The sequence below is a fragment of the Martes martes genome (genome assembly GCF_963455335.1).
Source record: "Martes martes genome assembly, chromosome: X".
NCBI classification, from domain to species: domain Eukaryota; kingdom Metazoa; phylum Chordata; class Mammalia; order Carnivora; family Mustelidae; genus Martes; species Martes martes.
Genome location: NC_137897.1, coordinates 7,154,863 through 7,174,993, shown reverse-complemented (window position 1 = coordinate 7,174,993; position 20,131 = coordinate 7,154,863). Strand labels below are relative to the sequence as shown.

Below are 20,131 nucleotides of genomic sequence, written 5' to 3'. Positions count from 1 at the left end.
GGCTTCCACGGTAGGGATAAAAAGGCTTCTGAGCAAACGTCTTGATCAGGGCACTCGAACAACCACAGAGAGAAGAAATTAGACACCAGTGGTGAAGGAAATAGCCAGTGTCTAAGTTGGCAAGCAGTTGCATCAAAGGCCCATGAAGGTTGTATCTTTCTTTTCAACCAAAATCTCAAAGTAGTTTAAGGAATTTGAGGTCCACGGGCAAACACGGCCTCGGGCATAGGTTTACCTAGGACTCATGCTATCCAGAGATCCTTTCCTTCTCTTGCTGTAGTTTCTTCCAGCGTCAGCACAATCCTCAGGCCCCATGTGGCTTCTGCCTGTGTTGTCTCTTCTCAGATGCTTTGGGGACACTCCCCCGGCTGTTCATGACCTTGAACGGAGTCCCATGCCCGTGGCACAGGCAGCTCCCGGAATCCGGGAGGGGCATGATGGCAGCCTTCGAGCAGCTTACGCATCACCCTTGAGCTAAGGGTTGGGGAGCACTTGATTCTTCAGAGGGAACTTGGGGCAGAACTGTTACAACAAGAGGGAAATGGAAGCTGGTAATGGCCAACAGATGCCACTACAAAGGGGTAACAAGGGCTTGAACTTGGATCAGTGTGGTCGGAGTGGAAAGATAGAGGAAAGAAGGAACAAGCCTCACAGAGCTAAAGTCAAGTAGGTCTCCTGGTTCTGAACAGGGAGGGGAGAGGACACAGAGAAGCTTGAATGCAACCCAGACTTTGAGTTTGTGTGAATAGGGTTTGGCAATGTCATTAATGAAGACACGGGATTAAGTGGGAGGAGCAGATTTATGAGGGAAGGAAAGCGTTTTGTTGTTGCTTTCTCATCCCTGTTTTTATTAATAAGATTGTTTCCAGCTTCTCGGAGCTCAAGAAGAATTCAGTTCTGCAAGAGGCAGGAGGCAGATTCTTCTACCTGCCGCTTATTCTCCAAAGACTTGTCCCTGCATGTTTTAAGAGCCTGGTCTCCGAGCCCTCCCGTGAGAGAATCAGACACAAATGTTGTTTCCTCTCAATAATTGGAATTTCCTTTACTTGAGCTACCAGCATCTGTAGAGTAGAAAGCCTGTTGGAGCTGAGTTCAGTCTTTTCTCATAGAACATTTTCACGCAATATTGCGGCTCAGGATTATGAGGCCATCTTCTAATACGCTGCGGGTGAGCCTAGGGAAACGTGACACTCAGCTCCAAAACTCAAGCAAATGCCTTGTCAAATGCTGAAGCGAGAAACCTTTTTCATTGTCGTTGGAGCAGGACGCAAGGACAGAGTGAGGGCGAGCACCCAGTGATAAACTGACATGGGCAAATACAGTAGTCAGCAAGTCTTTTCAAGCATTCACTATCTGCCGGCTACTGTTCTAAGTTTGCAATGGCTACTAAGTCATTTGATCACCACAGCAACCCCTTGTGGTGAGGCCTATCATTCTCTCCACTTTACAGATGAGGAAACTGAGACCAAAAAAGGTCACATGCCTTGCCGAAGGTCCTACAGCTAATAAATGGAATTGGGACTCAAACACAGTCTGGCTCAAGGGCCTGTTCTCTTTTTTTTTCTTTTTTAAGAGAAAGAGAGGGGGGTGCGTGGTGCCGAGGGGGAAGGTGAGAGAGAATCTTAGGCAGGCTCTACCCCCAATGTGGCGCCTCGATCTCACGACCCTGAGAGCATGACCTGAGCCAAAATCAAGAGTCGGACGCTTAACCGAATGAGCCATCCAGGCACCCCAAGGGCCCGTCCTCTTAATAAACTAATCTTACGTTCCAGAACTGCCCAAGACAGTTACAATTTATGCCTGTCGTCTTGGCTTAATTATAAATAGGAAAGTGTCCCCATTTGGACAGTAAATTATGAACACTGCCCCTCATAACCATGGTATTTTGCTTATTCAAAGCCAGGAAAGCCTCATCTGAGCAATAGAGGTATCAAGTGATTAGGCTACCTCTCCGGTCATAAGAGGGGTGACACTTCAGACTGAATATGAGGTTTCGGTCATCATCCACTTTCTCCTGAGAATTAAAATGGCTGAATGAGTTGGTGTACATTTGGTTTGAACTGGCAAATCACTCTGTCCTGTTACGACTTTTAAGGCTCTGTTTTATGTTACTGTAGAGTTGCCCATGACCATATTTTTCCTCTTCCCGGAATGGTTTGATTGATGCCTCGACATTTGGTCCCTCCAGGTTTCGCCAGATCTCCAGAACGAAGTCCTGATCAGCCTGTTGGAGACCGACCCCGACGTGGTGGACTATTTACTCAGAAGAAAGGCCTCCCAGTCCTCGTGAGTAGACCAGTTGCTCATCTTCTAAAGCTGCCATGGGGATTCTTCTTTTCATTTCTAAAGAATTAGGGAAGTTTACATAATTCCACACAGGGTGACTGGAAGTGGACGTGTGGCAACTTTCTGGCAAACCTTGTCAGTCCACCTGCCTGGAAGATGCTTCGTTTCCTAACCCACTTATTGAATTAGAAAGTGCTTTATGGAGGTTTGTTGTTTCATTTTTGGCTTTTTCTAGCCCCTTGAGGTCCCTTTGACTGTGTTTACGGGGTGGGAGGGACTAAATCCCTGGCAAGAAGCACAAAGGACTCTGATGCACACCAGTGATTCTTCTTCTAGAATCCTGATTAGCTGTACTTCTGGGTCCCTTAGGCTGCACCTGGGTGCATCTGACTTGTGTAACTTACTAGCCCAAGTGACACATCATCAAAACCACAAGACGAGCCTCTACCAAAGCCTAGGTGCCCATTTGGAATTGGAGGGGCGCGCCCTCCTGACTCTTCTGCTCTTTATAATTAGCATTCTTTTGGTAAAAACGCGCACTGGGCTCCTCACACAGCCACGTTTGCAATGAATAAAATGCAAGCCGGGCTGTAGGCTATGCTTAGCCGCCATTTTGCCCCAAAAGGAAGACCACTGGATTTTGCTTTATCCAGATTTTAGGATTAATCTCAAACGTTTGGTACACAGGCAGCGTGTATGGGGGCGCTGAGCACTTGGCAAAGCCAGCGACGAGGGTATTATTGTGTCATTAACCAGGAGCGATGCTGCCGCTGCGATGCCAGACCTTAAATTTGGCTGAAGAGTTGTTGTCCTCCTCTCACGAAAGCGTCGTTTCTGTCGTGTTTTTAATTCACTGAATGTCAACAACTCTAGGACACATTTTGCCCCATATTTTATCATCTCTGAAATTGAGAGTCATCTTAGTAATCAATGACGTGTCCTAATATAAATCACGGCATTTTTTGGTCTTTCTTAGCTGTACGTAGAATAATGGTATGTCTTATTCCACGGTGTCTCAGAAATATTGATGCGTGTTGAATTGTACCTTTATATCGATGTGGCACTTGAGAGACTGATGTTCATTTGAAACTATTTCAGATATAAAATCTTATATTCTTTAGAGAAATGTAGTGAAAGGAACTCCACGTTGCTCACACCTCCTTCTTTCCTGCATCATTGCATGAGTAGCGGTGCAAGATCCAGCTTCAGTCCATTTCCCGCAGAGCAGGGAAGAATTTTTAAGTGGTTCATCTTGTGCCAATTATCAACAGACCAGATTCTGGTTCAAGTAAGGCGTTTCGCCTGGATTCTGGCCCTAAGAGCCACGAGTGAATAAGAATATGATCAAATTGTCTAAATGGGCTGACATTTCATGGTCTCGCTTTTCATTTCAGATAATTGGGCTCCCTTAAATTTTCCCGAGATTTCTGTCGTCAAGGTATAAATTCTAATTTAAACTAATGCAAATGGCTTCTCTTCACAGCAGACCTTATATCACCAGAATTTTAATGAACTCGCTTCTTTCCCTCCCCGTGCAAGAAGACAGACACAGTGGCATTTCTGTTTGTGAATCCCTTGTTAAACTGCATTTATGACATTTTGTGGGTATTCTGTGGAAAAGCTGGAAAACACACACCTGAAAAAAACACTGGTGTTGACTTGCCAAATTTCCGCTTTGATATGGCATGTTGAAATACAGAAATATGCTTTGAAGAATAGTTGATAGAAGTTATTTTTATGTGGTTTTCAGGTATGCTCTTTGCATATAAATACCAAGAAGGGAACCTTTTTTTGCTACTCTTAGGAAAAAGAAGGAGCTTACAAACTAAGATCATCCGAAGCTGTACAGTTGTCTAGCCTCTCCCATTCTCTATCCCTGTAAGATTAAGCATTGTAAGGTCAAAGCAAGCTGGCCCTAGACCAGGGTCATAGGTGAGTGTCAGGACCTCAGGGGAAAGGAAGTGAGTTCCCAGGTGCTCTGTGGATGTCAGAGACTAGCATCATTGGACAGAAAACATTTGGAGAAGACTTTGTCTGTTTTCCTCTAGGTACAGGCCAAGGAGCAGCAAAGAAGGGTTGATAATGATGCCGTGAAGTAAAAATACATAAATAAATGCGCATTTAATTTGAGTTGCTTTTGAGGCTTGAGAGTCCTACCCTTGAGCTGTAGTGTCTTCATACCTTACCCATGCTTCTCAAAGCTTGCTGTGTCTACAGATCACCAGGAGATCTTGTTAAAAACCAAAACCCTCTGTCAATCAGGAGGTCTGCAGGAGAGAGTCTGAAAATCTGCATTTCTAGCAAGCTCCTAGGTATTGCTGTGATGCTGCTGGTCCATGATTCAAACTTTGAGTAGCGGAAGTTTAAAATCTGAAGGCATGTTCTCGACTCCCAGAGCTTGCAGACTTGCTGAACGAGGCCTTCCAGGATAAAAATAATACGAAGGCTGTTATTAAGTGTGTCGCGGAGGGCAGAGTGGTTTGTGCTGGGCCATTGGCTCTCAGAAGTGAATCCCCTGGGGATCTTAAAGAATGACCATGCCTGAGTGCCTCCCCTAGAAACTGTGATTCATTTGTTTTAGGGCACAGTGTGGACAGTAGGAATTATTAAATCTCCCCCCCCCCCCCGCCCGTGAGTGTACCGAGCAGCCCCAGGAAAGAACCTCCGGCTTAGATCCGCCATGTTAGATATCACAGATTTGCCATCACCAATCACTCTATTTGAGATGGGTGATTCTTGACATTAAAAGGGAGTCTTCGTGTTGACAAAGGGAGGAAACCAGCACTTCAGACCAGAAATTGGAGAAGAGAAAGAGATGTCACCTGTAGTCTCAGGGATGGCTTGTGAGAAGAGCAAGGATCTGCAGTGGATTTTGAAGACGGGAGAGGGGTCCACAGGCCTGGACGTTTGGGAAGCTTGAAGCAGGGCCTAGACAGAGAAATAACTGTGTCAGCTGGCCGTGGGCATGATGAAGGGGTCGGCCAGCACAGAGGGCAGAAGCCCTTAAATGGCAGGCTTCAGGGTGGCACTTGTATTAAGAAGCAGTGGCCCCTGGTCCTGACGGATGACAGGGATGACAAATCACAAGCTGCCGGACGTTGCTGGCTGCATCGCTATGTCAGTTGCACGTCAGTTGCCTGTCAGTAGCGCACTCCTGTGGAGCCGAGCGCGCTGGTTCTGACGTTGGGATCCAGAGCCAGATCCCCTGTGTCAGAATTCCTTTTCCACAGCTCTTCGAGCTGTGATCTCGGGTAAATAGATTCATCCCTCTCTGTCTCGGTTCCCTCACCTCAAACCAGAAATTAAAAAGCAGCACCAACTTTGCAGAGTTGTTGTGCTGTGAGAAGAGTATCCGGTCTCTAATAACTGCTTAACGGAGGTCAGTGATTTACTTACTATCATGTTATTTCGAACCTCACCATTTTGTTCATTTACAACCACTTAGCAAAGACTTCGGAGTCACTACTTTCTACCTTTCTATGAAGGCAATACGACACAAGAGAGAACCTGTCCACCTTAAACTATGGCAGTGTCTGAAGGCAAAGCCCACCTGTACAGGCCTGGCCCCACTAGGAGCAGGAGGGTGGCATTGGTTCTAGAACAGAGAGAGGGTGAGAACAAAAAGACACAGACGTGGGAAGGCGACCTGCTCACGCGAGGCTGGGGAGAACTGGGGAGGATGGGAGGCCATCGCGTGTTTGCAGGAAGTGAGGGAGAGGCCTGGACAAGCCATGCCACTGCGGTCATGGACAGAGTTCTTGTTTTGAAGTCTTGAGTGAAGACTCAGCTAAAAGGCAGAGAGTAGGGCTAAGAGAAGTAAAGACTATGGGGATTGGCCGGACGACTGCTGAGCAGGAGGCAGCAGTCGTCTGCTAAAGGCCGTCGTTAGCGGTTCAGGTCATCTCCTAAAACGCCTACCTGAGTGCAGTGATGCATGGTTGGTTTTCATTGTGATTCTCCTCCGACCCTTTGGGGTTTTTCCTGAAGCTTCTGTTCTTTGCCATCAGTTTACATACCTAGATAAAGCGTTCGATTCCTGTGTCGCACATGGCAACGGCATAAGACTGAATTGGGAGTGGAAACGTGAGTTTTCAAAAGGGTGAGAACCAAGAACAAGAACATATTTATGATAATTTCTGTCTTGAAAGAGCAAACAATTCGTGATATTTGGGAATTTAATGTTTTGTTTTCATTTGAGTTTTTCTCTTGTGCGGCAACAGAATCAGGGTGGCGGTGAGAGGAGGATTCGTTATTTTTTCTTGTGTTTGTCCACTGACATTTTTGGCTTCAACCAAAACGCAATACCAAAAGGAGATTAGAAGAGATTTATATTCCTGACAATGCGAGACTTCCAGTTTTTTCATTGCTTGTCTGGAATATTTATTAGAGTCTATGCTCCTTTCTTCACACACACTCAAAATAGATCCCCCTCCCTTGACTTAGAGATGGAAGGAGATAAGGGATAAGAGCGCAAGGCAAATCAAAAAGGACAAGGCATGTTGAGCTCGGGTATTTGCAACAGAAGCAAGGCCCTGTGGCAAGGCGGGGAGTAGGTCGAGGAGAGTGAGATGCTCATGTAGGTGCCAGAGGGAAGGGATCAAAATGAACAACGTCGACATGTCATATTTTTAAAAATCAAAGTTAGCACCAAAAATCTATGCTGAACAAAATATTTTGAAAAATTTAAACGACTGGTACCATGCCCAGCCATTCTGGAGCCTTCCTGTACGTCCTGTGTGTCTCCTCCTGTCCTAAGGCAAAATGTATATTCTGCCCTCCACGGAAACAAACCCATCAGTGATGCTTTGAAAATGTACTGCTTTGCTTATCTTATTTTTCAACCAAGAGAACTGCTGTGTTTGACAATTTCTCCTGACCAAGTAACAACCTTTAACTAAGTTAACCTGAACTAAATGATACAATTCTGTTTGGGCACGAAGGAAGCATCTAAACCGAATATAACTGTTGTTAAGTTCCAATGTGCCAGCTTAGGGATTTTCAGTAGTTTTCAACTGCTTTAATGTTCTGGGGAAAAGCCTAACCATTAAAAATTACATAAAGCCGAGTCTACCTATACCGTATACCCACGTGGTATACAAGGCTCGGTAGAGCATTCTCCTTCCTGTATTCTGGAAATACAATCAAAGTACATTAAACTGCACTTGGGGAGAAAACCAATATGGATGAACCAAACCTATAGGTGTACATTTGTAAATTTCGTTGTATTTAATTCTGTTTGTGGCCTTCACATGGTTTTTACTGAAGTTGCCCCCCCAACACAGCAAAACTGGTGACCAGCTGATCAAAACCATGGAAGAAGACTCATAGCCATCTCGAAGGATAGCATTTCAGAACTGAAAAGTAATTGTTTTATTGAACCGGATTCTCCTCCCAGTGAATTAAAAAAGTCCACCTTCTCATTGATGGAGGAGCGTAAGGCTTTCTCATAATTTCAAGGCACCATATTTAAATTATCCAATAAATATCATGTAGATAATTTATTGTAACCCTTCAAAGACTGTCATGGAAAATGTCTTCTTCCACAAAACCATGGAGCGTTACAAGATGAATTGTAATTTTGATTCTCCTTTCCCTAGGATTTGTAAAGTCAAAAAGTTCTCAGGAAATTTTAAGAGATAAGAAATCAGACTTCATCGGTGTAGTATGACAGCCATGAATCCATTGACTGGCAGTAACTGTGGCCTCAACTGTCATTCTGCTCCAGCATCTTGGAAATTAATGAAGCATTAACACCTGTGCCCCCCACCTCCCCACGCACACGCTGTTCAAGAAAGCCTTTTTTTTTCAGCCAGTTTTAGGAAAAATGTATGTAGAATAGGGAATCCATAATGAAAAATTCCAAAAAGTCTTGAATGTGCCTTCTTGGAAAAGCCAATTCAAAATGGAGGGAGAATTTAGCACATCATCTCTTTCTTCCAAAGTCTTTGTGGTTCACAGCTTCTTTATAAACTTGGAAAATGTTAACTTAAACATGTTTTATCAGGCATACTGTACAGAAAGAGAATAAGGTCAGCATCGTTTTCTCTTCCCTGTCCTAAATGCCTTCACGGGCCACGGCTATTAGGAGGGAATTCATAAGCACGAAAAGGGAGGGGAGACATCTCACCAAAGCCATGAGTAAGTCCTGATGCCCAGGGTGCTGACCTCATCTCCTGTGGGGAGTTTGGCTCCATCGTCAGCTTCTTCTTGGAAGGGGGTGCCTTTGTGTGCATAAGGGCTGCTTTGCAGAGCCGAGCATGACTCATGTGAAAATCCTCCATAAATCCAGCGCTGTCATGCCCGTGGATTCTGTTCCCTATACACCGAATCGTGTCTGAGACGGTTATGTGCTTTGCGTTCCAACAGACGGAGGTTTATCAGTTGAACGATAAAGGCAAGGATGCAGCCAACACAGGCTTGTCGTCTCCGAGGATGTTTCTCACTGGGCTGGCTCAGCAAGGGGCTGGGCCGCCACACCCGGTGGTTGAACCACAGTTTTCCATTTATCCGCAGAACAAGTTCTGTGCGGCCGGCGGCAGGGCAGGCCTGCCCACAGTACCCTGCCGGCAGCGTCCTAACCCCCTGACCTGGAGGGACCAGCGAAGGGTGAGAAAGTGATTCGCTCTCCATGTCCATCTCATGCTTGTTTTGTTAGCTGAGATTGGCCACGCCTGTGTGGATGGTCCTGGGGTTTTCGGGTCCCATGGACAAAAGCCCTCCATTCGCGGAGGCAAACCCTTGCCAACTGGTTACCTCTCCGCTCACCATTCCCGACCTCCCTCCGCTAAATTCCACCACATAGAGAGCCCCACTACCTGCCTCCAGACTGTTCCTCATCCAGTGAATCAGTATTTTCTGTGGAGAAACACAGATCTTTTAGTACGTTGACTTGCAGCACTGAACTGAAAATTGTCTTCACAGAGTTGAATCATCCTCGAGGTGAATGTGAATGAAGGCAGTGGTGGCCCCTTGTCCCGTCTTTCAGCGATACCCGAAACGGGGGTTCTGGTTTTGTTTCTAGTAGATTTAATGATAAAGCCATGGAATGCCACCCATTTTGTTCTTAACCTTGGAACTGCCTACGTTGTCAGTGAGAGTCCCGAGAAGTGAATAAAATAGTTTGGTTTTGTTGACTAACTGGCGGGCTCCCATGCGGAAAGGCGGTTCTGGGATGTGGGTTCTTAGCCAAATGTGGCCACCACCTGACGGACCTGGGCTGACAAAATGGAATGACAAATAGGAACTAGCTCCAGCATTTAAGAGGGCCATTAACTCAAGGTGTAACACATGGCATTTTCCTGGCGATATGTAATAAGACTGACTGCCGTTTTTCACATAAGTTTGAGAAGTGTCTCAAGCCCTGCCGTCCCGGCTGCTAGAAAGACACGCGATCGCCTCGTGTCTTCCGCTCACCTCTGGACCGTGATCAAGGGCCAGGAGAGCTGTTGGCCGACCAGGCCGCCTGAGGTCAGGGTCAACACTAGCCCTCACCCTTCTTACAGGCCAAGGGGCTGTCTCACATCCGTGCATTTCACGAGCCACTTACCACGTGCTCGCAAACCGTAGCCTCGTCCGTCACCGAGCTGTGCCGGGTGGCTGGGAGAGGAAGGCATCCCTTCTCCTCAGGCAGCCCCGTCTGTCTGCTCCTGTCCCTGGCTGCGAGCCCAGCCACCCCAGGAGGGGGCATGTCCTCTGGTTTCTCCCCTGATTGGCGCCCCAGATGTCCTCACTTTGGTGACTTGACTTTGGAGAATGAACCAGAAGAGCAGAGAAAGGCAGGTTGGCCTCTCCTGCTCCCTCTCGCCTTAACGCGTTCGGACCCACAACCAAGCTACGTTGAGTGACCTGGGTCCGGCGGACTGGAGCGGGTAGGACGGGCCCACACACCCTCCCTCCACAGCCCCGCACCCCGGCCGTCAGCCGATGCTGAGGTTTGGGCCGCTCTCTGCGGTTTCCTTCCCGATTTGACTCCGTGGGGCCCTTAGCCCGCTGTCCTCTCTATAGATGAGGGAGGGAAGGCAGGTTCCGCGTGGACGTTCTCAAACTTGCCCACGTAGCACACTTCCCCGGAGGGGTTTCTGAAGCAGTTTGCCAGCCTGGCACCCAGATGCCCTTTCAACAGGCAAAGCCGGCTTCGCAGTCTGTGACCCGGGCAGGTGCGCGAGACCTCCACGGACCAGAAGCCCGCATTTGGCTTGATGATCTGTGGTCACCGCCTTGAAATTCTTAATAGTTCCCCCCCGGGGGTCCCAGCTGTTACAGCCGGTCCCTTCAGCAGGCCCGGAACGGAGCCGGAGAACTGGCTTTTCCGGCAAGTTCCCGGGTGGCGTTCCCCAAAGAGCAGAGGAGAGGGACGCTGGCGCGCCGCCTCGTCCTGTCCCGCCTCTCCTCCACCAGAGCCAGTCACAGGCATGAGCGTGCAAGGGAAGTCGTGTGGCAGCTTCGGTTATTTTTGTTCCCGTTGTGATTGTTCTTTGTTTCACTCTGTTTGGGTTAAGCACACTCAATGTTCTCATGAAGCCTTTTCGGTACCCGCGATAATTCATGTGCGTGCAATTTCCTTGTCTGTGCACCAGTCCACAAAGAGTTTGTGGAAGCAGCTAGCCGAAGTGTGCAAGTGGAACAATGTCGTAGTGCATAATTTGAGAGGCGAGGGAAAGGAAAGGGGGGGAGAGCGAGGGATAAGGGAAGATGAGGTTGGGGCGGGAGCGCCCCGCGGCGCCCACAGGCTTCCTGTGTCCCGACCCCCGAGCGGAGCCCGGCGCCTGGGAGCCCTTCGCAGCCTTTGTCGAGAGACGTGCGTGACTTATGACGTCACGCACGCTTCCCCGGTTGGGGGGGGCCACCTACTTGCTGGGCAGGAACCCAGATAGATGTTCCTGGTACTGAGACTTGATACAGTTAAGGGACCTTTCTTTATGCACGTCACTGTTAGCAGAATCTGCAACTTGTCACATTTTGCTGACTGTATTCTCTGTTTTTTAAGACAGATGAACGAGACATGACACAGAATAATTGGGGTCTCCGTGAGTGAAAATACCACCTTTCTGACATTTTCCTCCCAGTGGGAGGGACCAAGAAAGCCTTCGTAGCCCTGATTGGTATTCTGTGTTGGCTAATGAATTAACTTGGCTCTCTTTAAAACATCCCGTAAAGGAAGGCTTTCTGGCCCCGCTGTTACTGATAGAGTACCGTGACTTATTCTCACCGAGTAGCCAGAAGACATTTTCATTAATGACTGGGGAAAACCCGTCAACTAAATGGGGAGAACAAATGGAAAGGGGCCCAGTCATGGAATTTCTAGCCCTGGTCCGAACCCTGATTCTAAGCCGAGCAACCTGGTCGACACATTCAGTTTTTCTTATTTTCATAGTAAAATTTCCTCAAGCAGAGTCAAATTCATGACAGACAAGCGTCCATTTGTTTTGCTCTGTGTTTCCCCTGCTAGAATTAGGGAGAACCCCCCCACCTTGAATTAGAAGTGGAGGTTAAATAGTGCCCCCCCCACACACACACACCCTTCCAGCAGAAAATAGTAAGTTCTTTTGAGTTCTCCCTCATCCGCTGGAGGCCTAACTAGTTTCTGGAAAAACATCCTCATGGTGGTTCCCTGGCTCTTTCCCATAAGATTGTCTGTCACCAGTTTAAAGAGGAGGCAAGGAAAGGACTTATTTATTCCATGTGGGTAAGAAATTGCCTCAGCAAAAAGTGCTCGGGCCCTGGCTGCGTCAGTGACAGGCGAGGCCTGTCACAGATGCTGAAATGCTTTTCTCCTGGACGCCAACCCCCGCTGGAAACCCGAGACGAAGCTAGGTCCCCTGTGAGTGCGGGTCCTCCATCGTCCAGGCTGTGTACACACGGCCAGCTCGTTAGGAGAAGATTACTCAGGCATGTGTTTACCTTTAAGATCCCAGAGGATTTGTTTTGAGGAATTAAACCAGAAGAAAGCAAAGACTAGTAAAGAGGAGTGAAGCAGGGTTGGCAGGGAGAGATAGAAGGAGGTTCTGGAACTTTTAATCATTCTGTGATCATTTCCCTTTAAGATGTCAGGGCCACTTGTTTTGAGGAAGGTAGAAAATACAGATGTTCCCAGGTAAGACTTCCAACACTCGTTTCACATTCCTGACGTTCTCATTTTCCTGTTCCTCTCGCATTTTCACTGTTGTTTCTGTTGGTGTGACAAGCCATGCACATAGGAAAACATCACGGACATGCTAATTAGCCTGTTTTATATCAGTTTAGGAAAGCACCAGAGCCTGGTAGAATCATTTCAGGAGTATTCAAATACAGTGAACTCTGGTGATGGTCGTATATTTATCTCGTTGGCCTGTACGTGAAACTGTTACTCCCACCAGAAGCGTCACCACCACCATCACCATCATCATCATCATCGCAGGAAAGATGGATTCACGCACATGAAGTATTTGGGCGGGGGAGGAGGCGTCTATAAAGCCATCATGAACTTCTTGTACAGTTTCCATCATAGTTTTATCGAATTATTTTTAAATTCAGGATATGGAGGAACGTAAGAGAGTTATCTGCCAGTTTCGCCTTCCTTAACAGATAAGGAGCATCAGACTCTCATGTCCCAATGGCAGTGGGAGTAATGCAGCAGGCATTTCAGCGCTACACAGTGGAGAACACAGGGGTCCATGTCTGTCCCATCATCCCGCCCCCCCATCCCCGCCACAGTCCCCCTGCCAACTGTGGGGTTTCACTGCCCTCTGCCGGCCATGTCGTGGAAACGCTTTCGCATTCTTGCTGTCCGAGTCTTGGAACCTTGCTCCCAAGGTCTTTTTGTTTCGGCCCCTGTGCCCGTGCGTTCTCCGCCTGTCATTTGTGTAACGGTCATATTGTTTGCATCTGGTCGCTAAGTGTTAACACGCTCACACACTTGCCATTGTCTCCTTGCACCAGAAGCCCTGACACGTTACGAGCGGAAGTTTCCTTTTCTGTGGGAGGAAGGCACTCGTCCACCGACTCCAACAAGGCCTCCAGCGGAGACCTCTCCCCTTATGACAACAACTCCCCAGTGCTGTCTGCACGCTCCTTGCTGGCTATGCAAGAGGACGCGGCCCCGGGGGCCTCGGAGAAGCTTTACCAAGGGCCGGAGCGGTATGTGCCGGCGAGCCACTTGCCGTCGTCGAAATCAAGGGAGAGTTCTCCTGGACCAAGGCTTGGCAAAGGTAACTGGAACCCGGCTGGCGCTGGCCAGCTCAGTGACTCTAATTACAGGTGGCATGGTAAGGGCCCTCGGACCTCCTCTTCGTCTCTGCCCTTTTTTTTTTTTTTTTTAAATAGCAGAATAAGGGTTCCACGGTCAAATACATTTGGGGAATGCTGGGCTAACCAAGCTAATAGTTTCTCTATCATACAATGTCTCAAACTCTGTAAAGTGCTAATGGGCACCATTAATTCGCACAATGGAAGGGAGAGTGTGGTTGGCAGTTTTTCCCAAATTTCTTTGACCACCGAATGTGTGGTTCTGTTCTTAATTCCTCAGTGCCAGGACTCAGCAGGGCGGTCTGAGAAATAAGTGGAAGACACAAATTCTTATCCTACGTGTATCACTTAATCCAAAGAGACCCCCCGAAAGAGCTCTGGTTTTTGATGGGTTGTTGTTGTTTGTTTGTTTGTTTGGGGTTTTTTTTTTTGGTGGTGGTTTAAATCATAGCACGTTTATTTTTATTTTACAAATAGTCATGTCAAAAATAATTTTTAAAAACTGTAATGAACACAGTAACCCACGTCCCCTTCAAGCATAAAATTTATTTTTAAAATGTGAAACTTCATTTTTTCTAATCCTTGTCCAAATGCATCTCTAATTCGATATATTTGTTTTCAAAGCACAGCTACTTTTGAATTAAGCTTATTCTACTTAAAATCGTATCATTAACATTTTCCATTTTGCTAATATTCTTCATGCCCCCTATATATTCCCATTAAATCGGTGTATTGTAGATTTCTAACTATCCCCTTTCTAATGCATATAGATGAGCTCTCATTTTTGCTCTTTTCAGTTAGTGACAAATTTTCTATATGTGGTATTCTCTGCAACGACAAAAAGAATTTTTGCTCTTATGAAAGGCATGGTATATTCGGGTTTCTAAATACAAATTCAAAGAGAGATTAATAGACAACTTACCACCAAGAAAGCTTGATTCTTTCTTCCCAGGATCGGTGTGTTTGCTTCGTAGTTTCTTAGCACGTCGGCTAAGATACACATTCGCTCTGATTAGCAGGTGGACTAAAGCGCGTGTCCATGCTTTCTGTGCATTCGTCTCAGCCAGCTCTAACACTGCCATCCTCAATTCTGTGTCCCCAGAGACATCTGACAATGTCTGGAGGTATTTGGGATTGACACAGCCTAGGACGGGGTGCCACTGCTGTGTAGACGATAAAGCCCAGGGCTGCTGCTCAGCATTCCACCTTACACAGAACGGCCCCACACAGGGAAAGTTCTGGCCCCAAATATCACTGCAGCGGGGCTTAACAATCCTGCCTAACTGCAACTTTCTCCCTGGAAATAACCGTACCCTGAGGGAACTAGAAACAAGTCGCGGGGGCGCCTGGGTGGCTCAGTGGGTTAAAGCCTCTGCCTTCAGCTCAGGTCATGATCCCAGGGTGCTGGGATCGAGTCCCACGTCGGACTCTCTGCTCAGTGGTGAGCCTGCTTCCCTTCCTCTCTCTCTGCCTGCCTCTCTGCCTACCTGTGATCGCTGTCTGTCAAATCAAATAAAATCTTTAAAAAAAAAAGAAAGAAAGAAAGAAAGAAAGAAACAAGTCGCGGGCACCTGGGTGGCTCAGTCAGTTAATCATCTGCCTTTGGCTGAGGTCATGATCTCGGGGTCCTGGGATCGAGCCCCGAGTCGGTCTCCCTGCTCAGAGGAGAGCCTGCTTCTTCCTCTCCTTCTTCCTCCCCCTGCCCTCTGCTTGTGCTCTCTCTCTCTCTAATAAATAAACAAAATCTTTAAAAAAAAAAACAAACAAACAAAAAGAAACAAGTCGCGTTAGGGCGCCTGTGTGGCTCAGTCATTAAGCATCTGCCTTTAGCTCAGGTCATGATCCCGGGGTCCTGGGATGGAGCCCGCATCGGGCTCCCTGCTCAGCGGGGAGCCTGCTTCTTCCTCTGCCTGCCGCTCCCCCTGCTTGTGCTCTCACGTGCTCGCTCACTCTCTCTCTGTCAAATAAATAAAAACTTAAAAAAAAAAAGAAAGAAAGAAAGAAAGCAGTCATGTTAGAACCCTATGGGGGTAAGAGCCCTCGGTCTGGATTCGGTAACCGTCCTGGTACTTTGGATCTGCAGGACCTCATGTGAAAGGCTGAGTTCTTCCGAGTCCCCGTTCTTCCTCGCATGAGAACTAGGAAAGACAGCCGTATTAATTCACAGAGTTTAACCAGCTAATCCATGTAAAGTCCTCAACACAGACCTTGGCACGTAGGGAGCTCTCGATAGTCCCCGGCCCGTACCCGCGGGCTGTGCTTACCGCTCCTTCTGCTGCCGGCCTCACCTCTAAAGCAGACTCAGGCCATCGCCTGGGAATTCAAGGAGAGGCTGCATTTGCAACGCCTGGTAGACGTTTGCTTCGAGAAATACTTACAATCACATCCCAGGCTCTCATACACTCTCTCTCTTTCTCTGAAATAAACAAATAAAATTCTAAAAAAAGATAAAACAACACACGCATTTATTATCTTACAGTTTGGGACCTCAGGAATCCAAAATGGCCCCACAGGGCTGTGATCCTTGAGGACACTCTAAGGACCAATCTCTTTCCTTGCCTTTTCCAGCTTCTAGGGGTCGCCTGTGTTCTTTGGCTCATGGCCCTTCCTCCGCCGTTAAAGTCAGCACTGTACCATCTTCTCTTCTGCCTCCCCCTTGTAAGGACCCTTGTGAGTGCCTCGGACCCACCAAGATAAGCCAGGATCATCTTCTCGGCTCAAGACCCATCATTTCATCACATCTGTAAAGTCCCTTGGTATATAACACCTTTACAGGTTCCGAGGATCATGGCGCAGACATCTTTGGGGGGCCTGATTCTGGGTACCACAACCATCATAGAGAGAACCTTTCTGTAAATCACAAATGGGCTAAGCCCCTGAAGGGCTAGCATCCATCACATCCTGTCTTGTATCCACCACAGCCTTGAATGTGGTGCTATGTCACCAGAATATTTGTTTCTTGGTTTTTGCCCTTCGCTTTTCATTGTGAGTGACGTGCCTTTTTCTATACACTTTCTCCTAGATATGTCAAAGGAGCCTTTCAATATCTGGGGAACTTGGCATTCAACATTAAAAAGTGGTTCCAAAGACCCAGGAATGACAGGTGACATATTATCTTTTAAAGACCGTTTATTGCATTTACTTCTTAAATTAATTTTCTTTGATTTTTGCCTTACTCTCGTATTACATACTTGTCAAGCATTATTTGGAAAATGCTGAAAATAGGGGGGAAGACAGATCAAGCTGTACTTAGCCTTTCCGCCAAAATACATCAATCTTTCACTATATTTCATTTTACTTCCTTTGCAAGAGTTTTTAAACACAGCTACCATCATTCTGTCCATGCAACTTGATATTATCTGTTTAACTTCCATTTCCCGCTTACTTGTCATTTTTATTGTTAAGGGCCACATAGTATTCCAGAGGACATAGTCATATTTTACAACCCATTTTTTGGGTCATTGTTGTAGTAAGTTATGCTGTCAGGAACCTCTTTCATGTACTTTTTGTTTTGTATTTTCAATGGTTAATAGATTCACAAAATTTTGGAAAGCAAGTTGTACATCCAGAATAGGACAGTGGAAATTACACAGCTTTCCAAGCGGTCCTGTCAGCGTTGCACATCATTGGGTTTGCATTTTTGCCAATTTGAAAACCAGACTGGGGGCGCCTGGGTGGCTCAGTGGGTTAAGCATCTGCCTTCGGCTCAGGTCATGGTCCCAGGGTCCTGGGAACGAGTCCTGCATCAGGCTCTTGCTTCTCTCTCTCCCTCTGCCCCTCCCCCTGCTCATGCTCTCTCTCTCTCAAATAAATAAATAAAATCTTATAAAAAAATAAAGCAAAATTGTATTTATCATTTTCATTTGCATTTCCTTCTCACCATTATTTTCCAGTTTTTCTCTTAATCAGCTGAACCTCCCTAAGCTGGTGTTTCGTATTTTTTAATTTTTATTTTTTAAAAGATTTTATGTATTTATATTTGGGCCGGGGAGAGAGCAAGCAGGGGGAGGGGCAGAGGGAAGAGGGGGAGAGAGAGAGAATCCCAAGCGGACTCCAGGCTGAGCTCAGAACCTGATGCCGGGCTCGATCTTAACAGCCCTGGGATCGTGACCCAAGCCGAGGGGTCGGCAGCTTAACTGACTGAGCCACCCATGCGCCCCCTCCCATATTCCATTTTGAAAGCTTGGTGCCTCTTTAATCTAGTGGCCTCTAAGCCAGCTGAGTTGAGTACCGATCCATTACCTAACCACAGCACGTTGTACCCTATGAAGTGATTTACTGCCTTTTCCCCCAAGGAGAAACACTTCCAAGATGTTCCGCTCCGTTTCCTTCTGCTATTTCAACTCTGATCGGTCCCTGTGCAAATGCTCGTGCCTCTTGCCCAAAATGATCTTTCTTTCCCTGCCCGCTTTTGAATAAGCGAGGGGACTAGGCCAGTCTTGCCCACAGTGATGGTCACGATGTCCACACAGCCGCTGCTGTCTTCATGACCTTCTGGCCCGAGATGGGGCATTTAGCTTCAAGTCATTCATTCCAGCACCTTTCACTGACACGGTGGGAACGTCAGAGCATCGTCCTTGGTTTCTCCTCAGGACTGCGAACCGCACCGAGCGAGAAGAGAACACTTTCTTTCCCTTCCAGGTTCAGAAGCCACGTGGAAGGGACCTTTCCCGAAACAAATCAGTGACAAGGCCCATGGGATCCCGTGTGACATCTGCAGCTGGAGCTGATCCCCGAATTGTGCCAATAACCAAAGTGTTCCTTGCTTCCTTTCCCAGGACGCGTCTCCCTTTAGCCAGTAGCAGGAGTGCCCTGTGCTTCCGCGATGTGTGCAGTCGGCCGTGGGAAGGACAGTAGCAGGACACATCCCAACAGGGATTCCACGAACTAATTCCATTTCTTGCCCTTCTCTCCGGCTTCCAGGTTCCTATGGAGACATTTTTGAAAGCAGCTCCCTACGACCGGGGCCCTGCTCCCTTTCGCAAGGGAACCTGTCCCCGAATTGGCCCCGGTGGCAGGGGAGCCCCACAGAACTGGAAAGTGGCCCCCAGGTCATTCGGAGGACTCAGACCACGGCCACCATCGTGGAGTGCAGGGCCTGCCCTCCCGTGTCCCGTGTCTGCAGCACGCCCCACATCCAGGGCGGCGGCAGAAGGTCTGAGCAGGCCACAGCGAAGTCAGAGCGGTATTTGACTCTGAACAGCGCCGAAGACCTCACGGAGAGCGAGCCCCATGTGGCCTGGCGGCAGGGCAGGCGAGCCAAGCCTTCGCACCAGAGAACTCGGGAGAGCGAGAAGCATGACAAGAGGCCTCCTCCTCCTTACCCTGGTCCAGGGAAGCAAGCTGGGGCGTCATCCCACCAGCCAGCAGAGCCGCTGCTGTGGAGGCCTCAGAGGCCAGAAGAAGGTTCCAGAACAGCTTTGGAAGAGGGAGGCCAAACAGCCGAGCGAGAGCGAGAGCAGCAGGCTGCTGAGCAAACACTGAGCAGCGCCTCCTCCACTTCCGCCAGTGACCAGAACAGCGCGACTTTGGGGGACGCCACGTGGCTCGAGTGGCAGAGGGAGCGGTGGCAGATCTGGGAGCTCTTATCACCCGACAACCCCGATGCCCTCCCGGAGACGCTGGTATGAGCCCGCCCAAGCTCACGCCCCCACGGCCCAAACAGCCTCCTTTCACTCCGCAGGGAAAAAAGTTGGTGTTGGACAGTTGGACGCGGACTGATTTTTCTTCTTTAACACTTAAAAAAAAAAATAACACGAGAGAAACCCGGCTCACTTAAAGATGTAGAGCACTAGTGCCCTTGCCGTTTATAATAAACTTCTGTTGCATAGCCAGCCCTAGGAGAAAACGAAAACAAAAAGAGATGGTGATACCCGACCTAAAAACCACTCCCATTGGCTTTGTAGAAGATAAATCCCTTGCTTTGGTACAGCTTAATTGTATTTATGTAACTTAGTTTTAACTGTTGTATATTCTGTAACAGATTATGTATGATAATCGTATATGATATATTCACAGAAATGGAACGATTTAAAAAAATCACTTCACTTATACTGAGTAAGGAGATTCTATAGAATGTTCTAGAATATGCACAAGCAGGTTTCTGTGCTTTTGCCATAGCTTTTTAGCTGGGGACAGCCCTTCCTTCAACGCCGAGGAGAAACACTAACAAAACAGATTATGCCAAGCCATATTTTTATATAGTAGTGAGATACAGAAGAAAACGTAGTCACTGAATGCTTTTTCGTATTGAATGTGTTTTAAGGAAGATATTAAATTTGATACATTATGGAATATATTTTTAGAATCTGTTTAGAAAGGATTCAGTTACTCAAACAAGAGAAAGGCCATGCCTAACAAAGAAAGAATAATTAAGAAGTTGTCCTTCCCATTTCAGATCAAATTCAATTTTATATAGACCCTATATAATATATATTTATAATGTATACTTTATATGTATTTTTCAAAAGTACAAACTGGAATCCAACTATAAAGCGTTTAAACACCCAGAGTATTCAAATCACAGGACAAAGTTTTTCCTTTTGCCCCCTAATCAGTATTAACCCAATTATAAGCAAAGCTTTGTAAAGTAAGTCGTGTTTGGACAAAATCCCCAGCTTTG

At 47.2% G+C, this 20,131-nt stretch overlaps 1 protein-coding gene across 1 annotated transcript in view; it reads left to right on the top strand.

Moving 5' to 3' along the window:
- ARHGAP6 (Rho GTPase activating protein 6) overlaps window positions 1-19,858 on the top strand; it is a gene marked incomplete at its 5' end in the record, with an annotated part of 482,519 nt that extends 462,661 nt beyond the window's left edge. The window contains 4 exons of the mRNA XM_080831214.1: window positions 2,189-2,286; window positions 13,204-13,472; window positions 16,532-16,612; window positions 18,433-19,858. Of these exons, the coding sequence (XP_080687340.1) occupies window positions 2,189-2,286; window positions 13,204-13,472; window positions 16,532-16,612; window positions 18,433-19,139 (1,155 nt within the window). The 3' untranslated portion in view covers window positions 19,140-19,858. The remainder of the gene's footprint in view (window positions 1-2,188; window positions 2,287-13,203; window positions 13,473-16,531; window positions 16,613-18,432) is intronic.
- Between the last annotated feature and the right edge of the window lie 273 nt (window positions 19,859-20,131).